At 37.9% G+C, this 18003-nt stretch overlaps 1 protein-coding gene across 1 annotated transcript in view; it reads left to right on the top strand.

The window, feature by feature from the left end:
* Window positions 1-206: 206 nt before the first annotated feature.
* Window positions 207-18003, top strand: part of LOC126375306 (thyroid transcription factor 1-like) — a 54351-nt gene continuing 36554 nt past the window's right edge. Inside the window, exons 1-2 of the mRNA XM_050022247.1 lie at window positions 207-430; window positions 6219-6418. Coding sequence (XP_049878204.1) covers window positions 207-430; window positions 6219-6418 — 424 coding nt within the window. The remainder of the gene's footprint in view (window positions 431-6218; window positions 6419-18003) is intronic.

Raw genomic sequence — 18003 nt, 5'->3', positions numbered from 1 at the left:
GCCGCCGGGCGCCGGCCGACTGCGCCAGGCCGCGCCACGCACACACGCGCGGGCGCCAATCGGCGGCCCGCAGCTGCGCCATTGGGCGGCCGCGGCCCAAGGGGCGGCGCCTCTCGAGTGGGCCGCGGCCGGGGGCTCCGGCGCCACTCTCGCCCGAGAGCCACTAGAGGCTGAGCCGTGGAGTGGCGTCGAGTGCGGCCGGTCGGATGTCCGCGGAGGGCGCGTACTCGCCGTGTCCGGCGGAGGCGCTGCCGGAACTCAGCGCCGCCGAGCTGGCGATGAGCCTGTCGCCCAAGTCGGCGCTGCTGCAGCAGAACCTCTCCCAGCTGCAGCTGCAGCACTCCACGCCCTTCTCCGTGACCGACATCCTGTCTCCCATCGAGGAGTACCGCAAGCTCGAGCTCGCCAACAACCCGCCGTCGCCGTACAGGTGCGTGGATCGATCGAGGGGGTGCCCCCCCACTGATTTTTCGAGTGCCAAAGGTCCCGAGAGTGCTTGAGCGGCGGTAGTCGAAGGATACGAGTATAGTAGTGACGTTTGTTTGTGCAGGTATGTTGTGATACGGTCAAGTGATGTGAGTGCGGTCAATAATGTGCTTTAGATATGAGAGCTATCAATCGTCGTTTGATGCCTGCGCCGCGACGCGACTTCAATTGAAATGATACTTAATCGCAATGAATAAAAAAAAACGATTTTAAAATATTAAACTTTATGAAACGATTAAACATTTCTTTTCCAAAACAACTAATCGTCGATATCTTTTTTACCGAGAAATAATCTATGCCGTCACAAACATAGACTCATTTGTTACATCGTGTAATTAAAGTGATTAATTATGAAAAATTTACATTTAAATAACGGACTTACAATCAAATAAAATAAACTGAAGATTTCTATGAAGAAGACAAAGAAAAAGATTTTAAGCTGAATCGTATAAATTGAATAAAGCTGGACCTACAGTGCTACCCTGCGGAACTCGCGGCCGCGGGCGCCGTCGCGGACGCGCTAGCCGACGCCGCGCGCATGCATATGTATGTATACACACTCAAGCATACCTACGGCTAATTACAAGTGACAAACAATTAAACACTCATATTTGGGGACCTCTTCAATGAAGAGTACCTCCTCTAAAGCTGTGCTCAAGTTCAAATGGCGTAACGAAAGCAGTATTTTTTTGAAATAGGCCATAATATCTAAAAATTATTGTCGAAATTCGTGTTTTTGAAAATTATACTTTTAACTCAATAGCAAATTTTAATTAATTTAAAAATTTTCGTGGGATTTTCAAATAGGCCTAGCTTTGTAGGTTTGGATTTTATATTATCCGAATTTTAAGCAAAAAATACAAACATTATATGGAGGATAAATACAAACATTTCTAAAGTAGGTACTTATTATAATTTATGTTTTGTTTTTAATGATTATCAATTATCACACCGCAATTAAGTAGGTACTTACTTTTAAAAGAGAAATATAAAAAAATTGTAAAATAGTTCAATAAAAAAACTTAGATACTTACTAAGTAATCTTAGTGAATGTTTAGGAAGCCGATTGAACGGTAGTTACAGTTTCGGTCTAACAAACAATAGATATGTTATTTATCAATGAGGGACTTTCCGAAAAAAAAAAAAATATAGTTAGCGCTTTTCAGATTTAACGTGATAATAACCTATTTTCTCGTTGATCGCGGTACATATTTATTCTAAAATATAATGTAATGGCAGAAGCATATATAAAAATAACGCCATCAAACCGACAACAATCCACCAGTTGGAGACTTCTCCTGCAGAGTGTGCGGTAGAGTTTGCCGCTCTAGGATTGGCTTGCACAGCCTTGAAAGAAAGTGCATTTCTTCGAGGCAATGACGTCATAAATCGTCTGAAACAGACGTATAAGGCCAATGATGATGATATAAAAATAATTGTTGCTTCAGATTTGGATCAGATACGCGTAGAATTATGTTGCTACCTATATGGCTTCTCTTTAATTTAATCAGAATAATACTCGTAATGGGTGGAAGATGTGCTGTGCCTGGGTAGAAACAAGGGTCCACATTTATACCCAAAAACTTAGTAAGTAAAAGATGCATAACATGTTATCCACGAAATTAGAAGGTCAAACAAAGGCAAATCTGTACAGCGCCATCTATATTGTTTTGGGAAACGTAGTCTGGAAAGTACCTTATTAAAGTATGTAGGTTGTTGTAGGTTTATGGAGGTAGGTTTAGAGTCAAAACGCCACGGACCTAATTTTTTAGCATATGTAACAATTATTACTACATATTATTATTAGATAGTCTCAGAAGGAGTCGGATTGGATATAGATTAATAACATTATTAGGTATTTGATTCGTTTACTAACATCACAGCAAAAATACAAATAAGACTTTATGTTATAGGTACCTAAGAATAATCTGTTATCGTCGAACAATTAAAACTTCTTAAGTACGTAAATTTTCATTACCCAGATAATTTGGCAAGAAGATATTAATTTGATTAAAGAAAATACGCCTAACCATACGCATGTTTATGATTTTGGCAAGTGTAAGTAGTTGTTGTGTGTAGCAGTTGGGAAATTAATAATTGTTTGCTAAGTGAAAATTTTCCAAATATTTTTCTGCGACAAGTTTAGAACCATAAAAATTACATAGCAACGAAAAATTGGCGGAATTCCTATACTTAACCATATTTTTCTCTTTTATTTAGGGGCTTTTAACAAAGTTTGTTAAGCCAGCACCATTTTAACACGTGTATTCCTATTTGATTATAAGTAGAGGTACCTATATTTAGATCGAACTGTCAAGATCACCCGACTATTAACAGTCGTTTAAGTAAATAAAAATATGTAAATGATTTGAGAACGCCATCCGTTTTCTTGAGTATGTGTTTAATAAATAATTTGTGTTGACAATCAGCATACGTACCTACTACCTACTAAAAATATTCGTTTACTTACGATGACGCAATCACTTTTGCTCACCTCTAACTGGTTTCTATATCTACTGAATGTTAATAGAAACTTGCATCATTTTGGGAATTGAAGATAATACGATATTTTATTTTTATATAGGTATCTATCTATACCTGAGGAGAGTATCAATATGGGTAGAGCACATTTACAAACCATATGCCTTTGTCATTTCCCAACTTTCTAGTCTTTAGACTTAGCAATAGGGTATTTGATTACGTATGGAACTTTACGCAGAAAATAGAGCATTTACATACTCACTTTTATTAATTACTTAGATTGTTCAAAATAAGATCTTATTCGAATATTTTTTATGCGTGAATACCTACCCATTCAAAGAGGCATACCAGAGTTAAGAGCCTATGGACATCAGCATTTTGATTTATAATAATAAAATGGGTACGAACTTGCACTGAAGTGCAAAATATATGTAATCTGACTTTGAAATAAACCTTAATAATATTATACAGAAAGAAAGAAAATGCAATGACGGTACGGAATAGATACAGTAGGTGTACCGTAAATAGGTAATGGTGTTGATTCCTGTACACACCATCTAATTTTATTTTCAGTTACACCTGTCATTTTCCTATGCGCTGAAAAAGAAAGGGACGGGTAATCCAACAGGCATAAAATTTATGGAACACACGTAAATTTTAGGAAGACATTAAAAAAAAAAACCTTAAAAAAAGTATATTGGCCAATAACCCGACAGAATTGAGTTGACAGCACACGTCAAAAGGTTTGCATATGAGCGAGATGCCTATTTTACTCGCCCGGGTTATTCATTCATTTTATAATTAACGACTGTCAATCATCCGTCCCTTGCCTTTTCGGCGGATAACGTATAATTTAAAATAAAATTAGAATGTGTCTGCAGGAATCGGGGCTAATACCTACGTTCCTAATAATAGGCAGACAAAACTAGACTTCGTTCATTTCGAAACCATTAGCTATAGAAACACTTCAAGCAAAATTGAATTATTAAGTACCGCGTCAAATGAAACCGATAATCAAAAGAAAACACCGTAAACTAATGAAATTAACCCCAATTAAAACCTAACCTAAAAATACGGCGCGAATTTTCCCGCCCTGTCAAAACTCAATTTGTCAATTCAAACATGGTATTAGGTGGGTGTTTTATCATACACGCGGGGTAACGGTTAAAATAACGTCGTTATTTTGTGAATGGTAAGGCTTAGAGTCGGAAGTAGCGTTATTTGTAAGGGATGGGCGAAGATTAAATTGTGTAAATAGGGATTAGAAGATAAGCCTGGTATTGTTTGAGGTGACGAGTTGGCGCCTGACGGGATAACGGTTAAACGCCCTGCGTGTGGCAGATTTGGGTCGAACTATTTAAATAATGATTTATAATTTTCTAAAGATTAAATTGTTTCATCGAAAATATAAGAAACGACGTCCATCACTATTTTTTTTTAAATCATGATTTTTATTAATATAAAAATCTCCTTAATTTCTACTCATTCGACAAACACTAAATAAATATTTAAGAAAAAAACAGGCGACGCCGACGGTAACACAGTGCGAGGTTGATTTTGAAGACCTCAATGAAAAAAAATTTTTTTTATGAATTATGTAGATCGTTGATGTCTTTTGTATGAAAACTTAAGGGTCACTACGAACTATCATTATATACGGTCACGAGCATTAATATGTATACACTTTGGTACCATGTCACATCAACTTTTTTAACAAATTGAACTGTAAGTCTCAGTAAATGTCAAATATGTTAGTGCGACAGAGTCCTAAAGTGGGTACATTATATTGCTCATGACTGTAGTATTTGCTAAAAAAAGAAGACGTTCAACTATCCATTCCAGTCCATTAGCTTAGTGATGTAATCGAGATTAGGTCGATCGATTCGGATCTGAAACTATCTAAGTACCTACCTCTACTTATAGAAAACTAAACACCGGCGAATGGCGATACGGTTCACCACACATCACGTTGGTGAACGGCCTCAGTGGTCCAGTGGTTTGAGCGTTGGGCTCACGATCCGGAGGTCCCGGGTCCCGGTGGGGACAAATCACAAAAATCACTTTGTGATCCCTTGTTTGGCTAGGACATGTTGATCACTTGTTTATCCGAAAGTACTTAAGATGATCCGTGCTGCGGAAGCCACGTTAAGCCGTAGGTCCCGGCTACTATTTCCCGATGTAAGTAAGTAGTCGTTACATGAGCCAACGACCAACGGCTTAACGTGCCCTCCGAAGCACGGAATCATCTTACTTTTTCGGACAATCAGGTGATTCAAGCCTGAAAAGTCCTTACCAAACAAAGGACAGTCTCACAAAGTGATTTCGACAATGTCCCCATCGGGAATCGAACCCGGACCTCCAGATCGTGAGCCTAACGCTCTAACCACTAGACCACGGAGGCCTAGAAGGACGTAAATTTACCAAATTGGAGATGTCTTTAGAAAAGGTTCAGTACGATGATCTATTCGGAACCGGCGTGCGTGTTTGAAACGTGATGTGTCAGTTTCGAAGCAAATGGAATTCCATATTTGTTCCGTTCCATATTCCTTCCCTCGGTGGGAAATAGGCGTTCGTAAAAGTTCGTTAAAGAACTAGGGCGACGTCTGCGAGATGTGGTCGCCGGATCATACCTGGTTCAGCACATCTCGCTGGCCGTCCAACGCGGCAACGCGGCCAGCGTTTTGGGTACATTTGAGCCGGGTATGCGCCGAGGCGGGTTATTTGACTAACTTTAAGTTTAATTAATATCTAGTTTTTAAGCAATGACATGTGTTTTTTTTGTACCTAACACTTATTATTGACATATTTTGATTTCTGATTGTATTAAGTTTAGAATTATTATTAATATTTTATCAATAGGCGTGAGATTATGTATGTATACAAGGTTTTAGTTAGGTACATCGTAACAAATACTGAGGGGGATGATTCAGACCATGTTTAACAAGTGGAATTTCCTGTCGGAAAATTCATGTAATTTTTTTGTGATCTTCTTAATTATTTACCGAGGAAAATTGCACTTGATAACAACTCAGAATCATGGTTTGAATCATTTCAAAATTTTGTTACGATGTCACTAACACCCTGTATATGAATTTGAAATTTTCTGTGCCCAGTTATTTTTTTGACGTAACTTATTGTAGATTTGCCGCAGATGGCATTAACTACTTGGCCGGACAAAGCTGTGCCCAGTGAGACCTACCTATATGGGCAGTTTATGTTACGTCTAGTCTGACGTCAGCCGTTGTTTGCAGATCCAACTCATCGGGTAGCAGCATCAACTCGCCGCTGGGTCCGGCGGCGTCGTGCGGTATGTCCGGCAACCCGTATGCCGTGCCGCTGTACGGCGGGGCGCCTGTGCAGGGCTACGGCTGCGCCCCAGCCGACCTGCCACACTACGGAGACATGCGCGGCGCGGGCTGGTACCCCGCCTCCAACGACCCCAGGTTTGCCAGTGAGTCACCACTCTACAAGTTATTTACTTCCGTATCTTTTTTTTAAGGTTTTGGCTCCGCGCGGTTTGCGCTTTTGCCACAAATAAAGAAAAAAATCAAGGAACGGATTTTAGAGAGGTGCAGGATTTTAACATAAATTTCCAGGGAGTTCTACTTACTTATGTAAATAATAGGCTATAGTTTTCAACTAGTCAAATCAGTTACTTTTTACTAAACGTCGAAACGCAAAGAAAAACGTGATAAAATGTCAGACTTTTTATTACGTTTTTCTTGATTAAAATTCTTAAATACTTAATTTAAATAGAAAAAAGAAAATGTTTTTCGTTAGTTTCAGATCTGTCTTTATTTAGTAATCAGAATGTTATAATATATCTTGAACCTAGTCATCATCTTCCTAGCATTGTCCCTTTTTTCATAGGGTCGATATATCTTGATCCTAGTACACGACCCAATTACCGATGCAGTCAAAATCACTAGTTATGTATAAATTATAGAATGCATACCTAGAAATAGAAGCAAATCTAAGATGATCAATAATCAATCTCAATTTACTTTTCGACTTATTTTCGAATTTTATTTATGAATTAAGTAATAATTAGTACGACGTTTGACCGCTTTTATTGATGACGTCACAGGACAGTATTTCCATACAAACTCCAAAGGAAACTTTCGTTTTGACGTTTCGTACAAAATATCTCATTTGACTGGGTTGTCAAGTAGCCTATTAAAACTCTTTGGTGCAAGTCCGCTACCGGGGTTCGGTGTTCTAATGTCAAACCGTAAAAAAATGTTTACTTCCCCGCCAAATTCCTAACAGCCAGGATCGATTTCAGTTTTTTTGTGTCCGCCATCCAAAATGGCGCCGGCGCGTATGCAACATGTAATTTGATATTGGCAACACTCGATGAGTGGTGCAGTGTAGAGTTACTTGCCAATTTGCCGTCACACGATCAAGTGAGAGATATCACACTAATTTACACTCGTATCTATTACTATGTTAAGGCATAGAATAATACTACGTATAGAACGGCAAGTCTCCGCTCCCCACCAGCGTAAAGATAAAGATAATTTATTTGCTTAAACATGAGTAATATAAATACAGATGACAGTGTTCACATTATAGGTTCTTCATGTTTGCCATAAATACATGCATCATGAAAAATACGACAATAGGTAAATGGAAACAGCTATGAGCATTTTTGAAGAATAAAATTAATGAATTTTTACATGACAAATTGGAACATTAGTGTCATTACAATTTATCATTCAAAAACTCATCTATCGTATACTTAATAACATCTTTTAGTTAACAACTTATTAAATTTTCTTCTAAATAGACTTAAGTTACACAATCTTATTTCTAGTGGTATTTTATTACTTATATATTTTTGGCGCGTCTGAGCTAGGTTTACCTCACCCAATCCAACATTGAATCGTATGGGGTCAGACGTCACACAAAAAGATGCGCGTGTAACGTCAATGTGTAGTGTCTGTGTAAAACGAGGTAGTTTGCATGAAGTGTCCGGGGTGTGGTTAAAGGGTGGGAGGATCAATCGTTTCCTTAGCAATCTGTGGCTTATTTTAACATAAAAATGCATCACGCCAAAAATGCAATGCATCGCGCAAATGGAATTCTATAGTCTTTGCTTACCCCGGTGGGAAATAGGCGTGAGTTTATGTATGTATGTAATGCATCACGCCTATGTCCCCGGAAAGGGTAGGCAGAGGTGTGTATTATTTACCTACCCGTACTCTTCGCCGGCCATGTTTAAGTCTCAAGTAATAGGGGGCTTAACACAGTAATGTAATTCAAACACTTTATGAGTTTGAATTTATGTTTGGATTATAAATACCTACCCCTTCGGCGATACAAGCGTGGTGCTATGTTATGTTATGTAATTCACACAAATTTTATTTCAAAATGAAAAAAAAAAACACACTTTATCGCACACGAAACAGAAGAAACTTATCCTAAAGGCAAAGGCGGCCTTATCGCTTAGAGCGATCTCTTCCAGACAACCTTCCGCAGAGGACACGATACACTAATAAAAATGCCGTATTGTTTCCATTTTATTATAAAAAAATCTTGGTTCTCTTATGAGGTTGTCAATCTGTCTCATATTCCTTGTGTCAATACCATTAAGTGACTCAAAAAAAAGTAAAAATAATCCTTACGTGCCCGTCAACCAAGCCAGCACCTTAGTAACCTTAGACCAACGAGTGACTAGGTAGAAGCGACAGAATATTACAAGTCGGATGATGGGTTACTTAAATGTTTTATGATAATGATGCATTGTATCTATAATTTTGACATGTTATATATTATTTGATATTAATTTACGACTACATAATTACATCAGTAAGCAGTAACCGGGACCAACGGCTTAACGTACTTTCTAACAATCGAGTGAGCTGCCAGTAATGTCCTAACCAAACTAGGGATCACAAAGTGATTTTTGTGATAGTGATTTTTTTTTGTTCGGGTGAGAAGTGAAGTTTAAACACGTCTTACCAAAGTACTCATGTCCCGGAGACTTAATTCAAAAAACCTCGTTTCACACAGACACTACACATTGAAGTTATCGTACACGCGCATCTGTGTGTGTGACATCTGACGCCCATACGATTGAAGACTAAAGTAAGACTGAGAGGGGAGGTGAACTTAGCAGCTGGTGGGGAGCGGAGTGTTGCCGTTCTGTACTTAGTATTATGCTATGCTTATATTTAGAGAAATGGGTACATTAACACAATGATAATAGAAGATCAAATTAAATCAAATATAGGTTCTTTATTTGAATACAGCACAATTGGGCGGCCTTTTTGCTCTAAAGCAATTTCTGCCAGGAAACCACCAAACATAAATAAACTTGGATGAGCATCATGTGAATTGGTGACACCTGAATGGGATTGATTGGTTCGGGTTGGAAGGTCAGACAGGCAGTCGCTACTGTAAAAAATTCCGGCCAAGTAGTTAATGCCATCTGCGGCAAATCTACAATAAGTCACGTTAAAAAAAAATACTGTAAAAAAAACCGAACTTGTCAAATCTTTAGGTCAGATAAGCACTGTGAAAACGGGATAACGCTATGGAGACGATGATCCTGTGCTAATCTCTCTCTAGTAACCTAACAAGCGTATCAGTTTATATTTCAATGAATCGTCTCGTCTGTTACATGATCTGTGTCAGTAATTGGATACCTCTGGTGTCGGGAGCGCAAGCGCAGGTGCACTTGCAGATAAACATGAAATTAAGACCGACAGGGGCAGTAGTTCGATCAACAGTGGCCGGGTAACGTAAGATGGGGGGAAAGTCGAATTTGTCGAAGCTAATTTCGAAGAAAACTGTGAAATAAGACGCGAGCTTTGTGATGAAATTGGTGCAGGTCTCAAGTTTAATTAAATGAAGCGACGCGAAAGAGAGAGAGAAAATAATGATGAAAAGATACAAAAATCTTACACTAGACGCACATGTTCACAGCAATAGGTATGTCTACAGTGTGAAAGGCTGCTAGGATCCAGAATAGGATAAACAATTAGGGCGATGCGAGCGGTGCGCAGGGCCCGGTATTATATACGACCCCGTTTTAAATACGACCATTTCATGAAATGGTCGAACGAAATGAAATGATCAATACTAATATCAGGCCATGACATACATATACTTACATATATATTTAATGAGAGAAATCGTCAACCAAGCCAGTGGGGTCGGTATCAGGGTCCAAATGTGTTTGTTGTCGCAAGCTTTAAGCCTTATTTATGACAATATCCACCAACCCGCATTGGAGCAGCGTGGTGGAGTATGCTCCGTACCCCCTCCGGTTGATTGAGGGGAGGCCTGTGCCCAGCAGTGGGACGTATATAGGCTGTTTATGTTATGTATATACATGACAATTACAGCGTACATAGCATCTAATTAACATAATTTAGTTAACAAAGCAGTCTCTATTTACCGTAAACTTACAAATATGAATAAAATATGAATTCACTGCCCTAATTTGTAATCACGAAAACGTTATTGCTAGTAAAAGGAAAACACTAAGATAAACTTAAGACAGATAATGCAATCTAGTAAGACAATACCACAACCAAAGAGCGACACTCAATCTGAATTCACGAAACTAATTCCAAGACTGTATTGGTCACCCGACACCCATAGAAACGTGAACTTCGTCTAAACTACGGACAAAGCCGGTAGTCAGAGAAAGTACAAACATCACGGACAAACAAACATTGTGATTACAGAAATACAGACTCGATTATATGATCATAACAGTGTAGTAGATTTTGTTGATCACGTAGGTACGAGTGAAGATTTAAGAGATTTAGTATTGACAAATAATGTAGTTAGGGAGAGCATTTGAAGTTTTGTAAAAATCATTTAGTTAGCAAATGTCTTTCTTCTCTCTAACCTTCAACAATTTGACGTTAAAGAATTTTATAAAAATCTTGAAGCTAAGTAGCAGAGTGTTATATTTAAAATATACTTACTTAATATGTTTTTACTGTTGATGTGCCTAGTAATAAAATAGGTATTTAATAAAATAAGACACATAACGGATCGAATTTTGAAAAGTATTGAGATTGCACTAAGAACATTACACAAATACTCTTAATGAAGTACCCAATTTCGTTCTCAATTAGCAGGATTAACACTTTTCTATTGAGTCAGGTTACTTAGAAAATCGCAACAAACTAAACTGCGTCATCAAAAAAAAAACCGCACGATTATTGCGTCTACTAAAACCAACTCCGAAAAGAATGACCAGCAACGGGACAATTTGTATAACAGTAAAACAAATTACGAATGACAATGAACATAAAATAGTTACGGAACGGAATTTACAAGCGATTAGGCAAGATAATGCTTGCTTCCGCACAGATAAGCATCTACTACAGACAGAAGATTAAACGGTAACATAACTAGCTGTACATCACAAAAAACAAGTCCTTCAGACCCTCGAATACTGTCCACCGAATTATTACACGTAAAAAATAAGAGTGGGCTGAGTGTTGTACCCTGAGGCACGTACGACATAGAGTAAGATTTTAGTGAGTGTAGACATGTCATATTTTTATATGCTAGTTTTTATTTAAAAACAAACTTACCTACATTTAATATCTGAATGTTTTCTATTGTAATAAAACGATAACTCGTATTATTTAAGATGGTAACATTGCAAATGTTTTAGCCAAGAATATACAACATAATAAGTAGAATCGATCTCTTCAATTATATGAATTAACTTCTGAAAGACGCTCAACTTTTTTTGAAGTGACTTATTGTAGATTTGCCGTAAATGGCATTAACTGCTTGGCCGGACAAATGGGGAGTCCTGAGTTTTTGAGCTAGTTTTACATTGATCTCAATGGCAACAACTCATTGTTTTCGGTTTTTATCAAATCGTTAACGTTCAAAGAACAATTATAATTTGGTTTTAAAAAGATTTTCCAAAAAATCACGTGTAGGTAAAATCTGGAAAACAATTTCGAATCCAAAGCATTGTCGCATCTTTTTCTTAACCTCATCTAATCTATATCATCGGAGTGTACCTGAAGGGAGCTATGTAGGTAGACAAAATAAGCAATTCGGTTGGATCGGGGCTCTGTTTGTTCTCCACTAGAGTCGTGCGGGCAAACAGCGCCTCACGTCTGCAAATACCGGCCAAGGAGCGATCGGTACTCACTGAAATTAACGGTTGGTCACCGCACCGATCCGGAGTCCAAGATTTTCGCTCGATGCAAAACTTGTTTTTCTTATAACATATATAAATACATACATAAACTCACGCCTATTTCCCTAGGGTAAGCAGAGAGACTATAGAATTCCATATGCTTCGATCCTGACACACTTCTCTTGCTTCCTCCACATTCATCAATCGCTTCATACACGCACGCCGGTTCAGAGCAGATCGTAATAAACCTTTTCTAAGGACATCTCCAATTTGGTCATCGTAAGTCCTTCTCGGTCTTCCTCTGCCAGTTTTTTCTTATAAACAGCCAGTGAAAAATTGTTAGCTACATTTTTTTCGAGATAGAGGATAAAGCATCCTTCGGACTTATTTCAAAATGTAATTCACGTCCGTAATCTCCATGGGCATGGGCAAAGCCATCAGCTACCCGAACACCACTTACAGCCATATATGTATTAGGTATTAAAGTCCAAAGATGGATGTGATGAACCATGAAGTTTGGGTTATATGAAACATAACATACATAAACAGCCATATACGTCCCACTGCTTGGCACAGGTATCCCCTCAATCAACTGAAGAGTGTATCTCCACTACGGGTGGAGGTGTTTTTACGGCTAACAGCCGGGACCAACGGCTTAACGTGCCCTCCGAAGCACGGAATCATCATCTTTTTTTTCGGACAATCAGGTGATTCAAACCTGCAAAGTCCTTGCCAAACAAAGGACAGTCTCACAAAGTGATTTAATGCATTTCTCGGGAATGTGGATTTCCTCACGATGTTTTCCTCCACCGGTGAGCACGTGATAATCATTTATGATCCAAACATGAATCCTAAAACAAATTCTGCAATCATTGGTTTAGGCCTGAGCTGGATTTGAACTTGCGACCTCAAAGTGAGAGGCAAGTGTCCTAACAACTGGGCTACCACGGCAAATAAACTCTTGTCAACATTTTTCCCATCAGCAACACTGTCCACTTAGCATTTTTCTACCTGATAACACTCGACTGGCAATTTCCCCGCGGCGTTTAATTTGTGCTCTAACCTGCCGGTGACGTCATCTGATACATTGCACTTGGCTAAAAGCTAACGTGAAAAAATGTTATTAGTTATTACGCAATTGAGTTTTAATTTACAATTTCAAATCGTTCATGCTTTTGGAGACGTTTAGGAATATTAATAAAGTTTGTTTTCCTTCTACTGTTAGCAAACTTTACAATAAAACGTAAATATATTAGTAACATACCCAGTTTTAAGGTGATTCGTTTTCCATACAAAAGTTGATGCAGTGCTACAGGAAAACGGATAGAGGAATATTGTTATAAAACCGATAAATAGTAATATTTTGGTGTATTATTTTCGCAAACTAACAAAAATTTAGGGTCCGAATACGAGAAGTACCATATTTCAGACCCTCAATTTTGATCAATTCTACATTTGTAGTGGTGCAGATTACAGTGTATTTGCTGAGCGTGTAGAGGTGTCAATGTTAGTTTGTGTGCGTGATAGTTTTTTTTTTCTAAAGGCTTTGACTACTTGACAAGTGTAATAGAATGTCAGTGACAATTTATAAAGAGATTTTGTATGAAGAGAATAAATATAAATAAAAAACTAAAAATACTACAATCTGAGAAAAGGAATATTGGAAAAATATTTTTGTAATAACGTATATTATTTAAACATTTTTAAATAATGGGTAAATACCGTGTTTTAAAAGAGGACATATATTATAATAAAAAATCAATACATAAAATGAAATGGCTGTATGGGCATAGTTCCCTTTGCCTTACCCTTCGGGGAAAACCAAATCAAAAAAGAAGTTGTTGCATTTGCCGGCCTAATAGTAGTCATTTATAATTAATTGTTTTTCCATCCAACATACAGATTTATTTATATTCTCTTTGCCGCGGACTTTTTGGTGGGACCGGGAACGGGAAGGTTGCTTTCTTCATTGAATAATCTAAATAATCAATACGAAGTGGTGTTTTGTGGTTAATGATCACATTAGTCGGAAAACATTCCCGATAGTATTATTAAATCGGAATATTCAATAAACAAAGTGTACCTATCTATTTTCGCTTTGCGCCAACAAGCCGCTTACTTCGTTTGGGGTTCGGAGTAGGAGTCTGCTCCGAGGGTGGGGGCTTAGGTTTCATCATTTCATTAATCATCATCAAGAAAAAAAAACACAAGACATGGCTGTATGGGCATAGTTTGCCTTTGCCTTGCCCTTTGGGAAAAAAAATAAGATAAATTTTGAAATTCTTATGTATAATAAACAAACATCACAGACATCATGACAGATCTAAAACTAAATAAAATCTTTTTTCTTTTTTCTATTTGACTTATTTATGAATTTTAATCAAGAAAACGTGATAATAAGTTCGACAGCAACCAGTTCAGGTCCCCGAAACAGCCCTTTTCAGGCCGCGTATATATGGAAATACTACTTCAATACGTCCCAGCCTCGTCTTTTTTTAACGTCCTCGTTATAAAAAGACGTCCTAACCTGAACTAACTAACCTAACAATAAACACCACGCGTAAATATATGTCCAGAAATGCGCTGTGAGTCGTCTGGACTGGGCGCGAAAACAACATAGAATTCGATTAGGTGTTAAGTGTCCCGCATGCTATCACCAGCTGTCACTGACATACGTATGAAGTCCCGCGGATTTTATTGGAACTAAATGACAAGTCATAATAATTATATGCGGATACTGCGACATCAGCGCCGTGCTTGCGGGACGTCCTGAAGCGCTAATACATCTTTCAAACGCGATGCGACAAAGTTTGAACCTACGCAATTTAGGAAAAATCTACCTTATTATTACTGTACTGTGATCGTTATTTGTAAAATCATACAATACATATACACAATTCTTTATACACAATATAATTATTATGACATATTGTGGACTTTTCGGTATACCTACAAAAAAGGAACAATTCAACAACCATACGTTGTTTTGTTATGTAATGGGCTCAGGCAGCGTTTTCGCCGAAAGCTCCAAGTCGGCTATATTTGTAACGATAATTATGTTTGACATTCATCATCATTTTTGAACCATTTTATACAAAAAAAAATACTTGTATAAATTATAAACCCTAAAGCACGCCCATGAATCACTCTACTCATTGGTGAAAACCGTATGAAAATCCGTTCAGTAGTTTTTTAGTTAGCCGCATGTTCACTGATGCGATTAATGCCTGTTAGAATTTTACAAAATAAAAAATACGGAAATTACGGAAGGTACTTTAGTGCAAAGTAAATTATTGTATACTTAATTATAATATTATTGGTAAAAGTGATACTTTTTGAAAATTCCGTAACAAATAGACGGGTTCGCCAAATTCAATTGTAAAAAAAAATACAAAAAGTAAAAACAATTAAAACATGCAGTTGGGTTTGAACCGTGAACCTTAAGAATGGCGGCTACTGCTTTACCAAATGCGCCATTTAGAAGTTAGAAGTAGACTTCAAATTATGCATCTCTTTTAATAGCTAACCTAGTTCGCATGTGTGTGTGACAGCTTCGTGTTTGTACACAAATTGAAATGACACCAACTTTTGATGCAATGTTTCAATATGATATCTTCAGTAAATACTTCAAAATTGTAGCTTAACTTAAAGATAATGTATGTAAGATTTCGCCACCTAACATTTCACTGGGTCAGAACTCAACACTAAACGAATAAATGGAAAAAAATACGAAAACTGCAGAAGTAACGCCATCTACTGACGCAGCGTTACCTAGCTGACTGAAACACATCACCTTAATCAGTAAATGTTAAGTAGCACAAATATCACTCTTCGCTTCACTCTTCACTCGGAAACCAAATATTATTACTACAAATTATAATAAGAAATATTAATACAAAAGAATACAGCAACTAGTCTTTCAGGTTTCGCTCCTCTCGACAATAATCGTCTTCACTTGTTTTTTTCTTCGTAGTCCCAGACGGAACACCCGCCAAAACGTTTTTCTCTTAAAAAGTGACGTGACGTTCCTTTTTTGAAATTGCCACCACTACTATTCATAAGGTTCTCTGCGGCAATTCTTAAAATATCATTCACGTCTGTATCCCCAATGGGGTAGGCAGAGGTGTATAGTACACCCACTCCTCGTCAGTTATGTTTAATTCCCACACATCCCAGTGGAGGGCGAGCCTAAATTATAGAATAGAATAAAATGGAAATGTTTTATTGCGACCATGTCTTCGTACAAAATGTGGTGTTATAAATAAAAATACAGAAGTACTTACCTAGTATTACAGTATAAACAAAATCAGTTACTTATTACTAAACGACAAAACACGAAATTACTATGGAATTTGTATGAAATAGCAAACTGTGACGTCATAAAAAAACGTGATAAAATGTCGGACTTATTACATACTTACATACATAAACCCACGCCTATTTCCCACCGGGGTAAGCAGAGACTATAGAATTCCATTTGCTTCGATCCTGACACACTTCTCTTGCTTCCTCCACATTCATCAATCGCTTCATACACGCACGCCGGTTCAGAGTAGATCGTGTTAAACCTTTTCTAAGGACATCTCCAATTTGGTCATCGTAAGTCCTTCTCGGTCTTCCTCTGCCAGCCCTACCATCAACTTTCGCTTCCGTTCGCTTTCGTTTTTTTTTTCCGCTTTTTTCGGACTTATTATTAACGTTTTTCTTAATTAAAATTCATAAATAACTTAAATATAAAAAGAATATATTTTTCGTTAGTTTGAGATCTGTCTTTATTTAGTAATCAGAATTTTATAATTTATCGTGAACCTAGTGTACGACCCAATTCAAACTCAAGTCGAACTCTGTGGTCTGGAGCCCGAGTTTAAGTTCTACTTATCGATTGTCCAAATTAATCTTCGTTACTCATCTATAGATAACATTTACTTAATTGACCCTAGACACTTTACTTAAGTATTTTAAACACACATGGTAAAATAAAACTCAAATTATTCAGAATGTTAACAATAACACAATTTTTCCGTTCCACCTACCCAACCCCACACGTCTCCGAGGGTGGAAAATGGCAACACAATGCGTCTATTATTCCCTCGCTGTTCACGCACAATTTGCACAGTTTATTTTGTGCGGGCAACACTGTCTGTAGGGGAGATAATGCGATTATTATGAACGTCTGTTATTAATAGAGATTATGATGGTTTTTTTATAAACTTCGCTGTTTTATAACCGTCATTAGGTTTTATTTTTTTCTAAATCATGTTACTTGTTTGGTAAAAGGTAAAAATATGAGATACGCGCGTGTTGGGGTACGGAACGTAAGGTTAAGTTACCATACCTACTCAATAATAACACACCGGACACTCGTTACTAAAATCTCTTTCTTATCCTGGGCCGCCTAAGGCTGCGATTCCATTGACACGGAGCTGTGCGGAGATGAGTGGAGATGTGCAGGAATCGACCAATCATCGTGAGGGAGAGAGTGACGGAGCGTCTTCGTTCTTTGCTCTCTCGAACGCTGTGATTGGTCAAATCCGCACATCTCCGCTCTTCTCCGCGTCAGTGGAAATCCGGCCTAACGCTAAGTCCGAACGAGATAGACAGTCCGCGCGCGCTCTCTTACACCTTAACGGCTAAAGGCCATTTAGGACTAAAGTAAGACCCAGAGGGAGTGAGGTCGGCGCGTCATACGAATTGGTGCGGGGCGAAGAGTTACCGTTCTACAAGTAGTGTTCTTGTTTACTCTATGCTAAGATACTGTATAAATCATCTGGAAAAGATGGTTATTACTAGGCGAAAGGAATAGGGCAAAAAATTGTGGGATAGAGTATGAAGGAAACGATTATTATTTCTTTATCTTTGTTTATTTTAAACGTTGTATAATTTTGTACTTTCATTATAGAATAGAATAG

Source organism: Pectinophora gossypiella, chromosome 18 (assembly GCF_024362695.1).
Source record: "Pectinophora gossypiella chromosome 18, ilPecGoss1.1, whole genome shotgun sequence".
Classification (NCBI taxonomy): Eukaryota; Metazoa; Arthropoda; class Insecta; order Lepidoptera; family Gelechiidae; genus Pectinophora; species Pectinophora gossypiella.
This window is presented reverse-complemented; position numbering and strand designations above follow the sequence as displayed.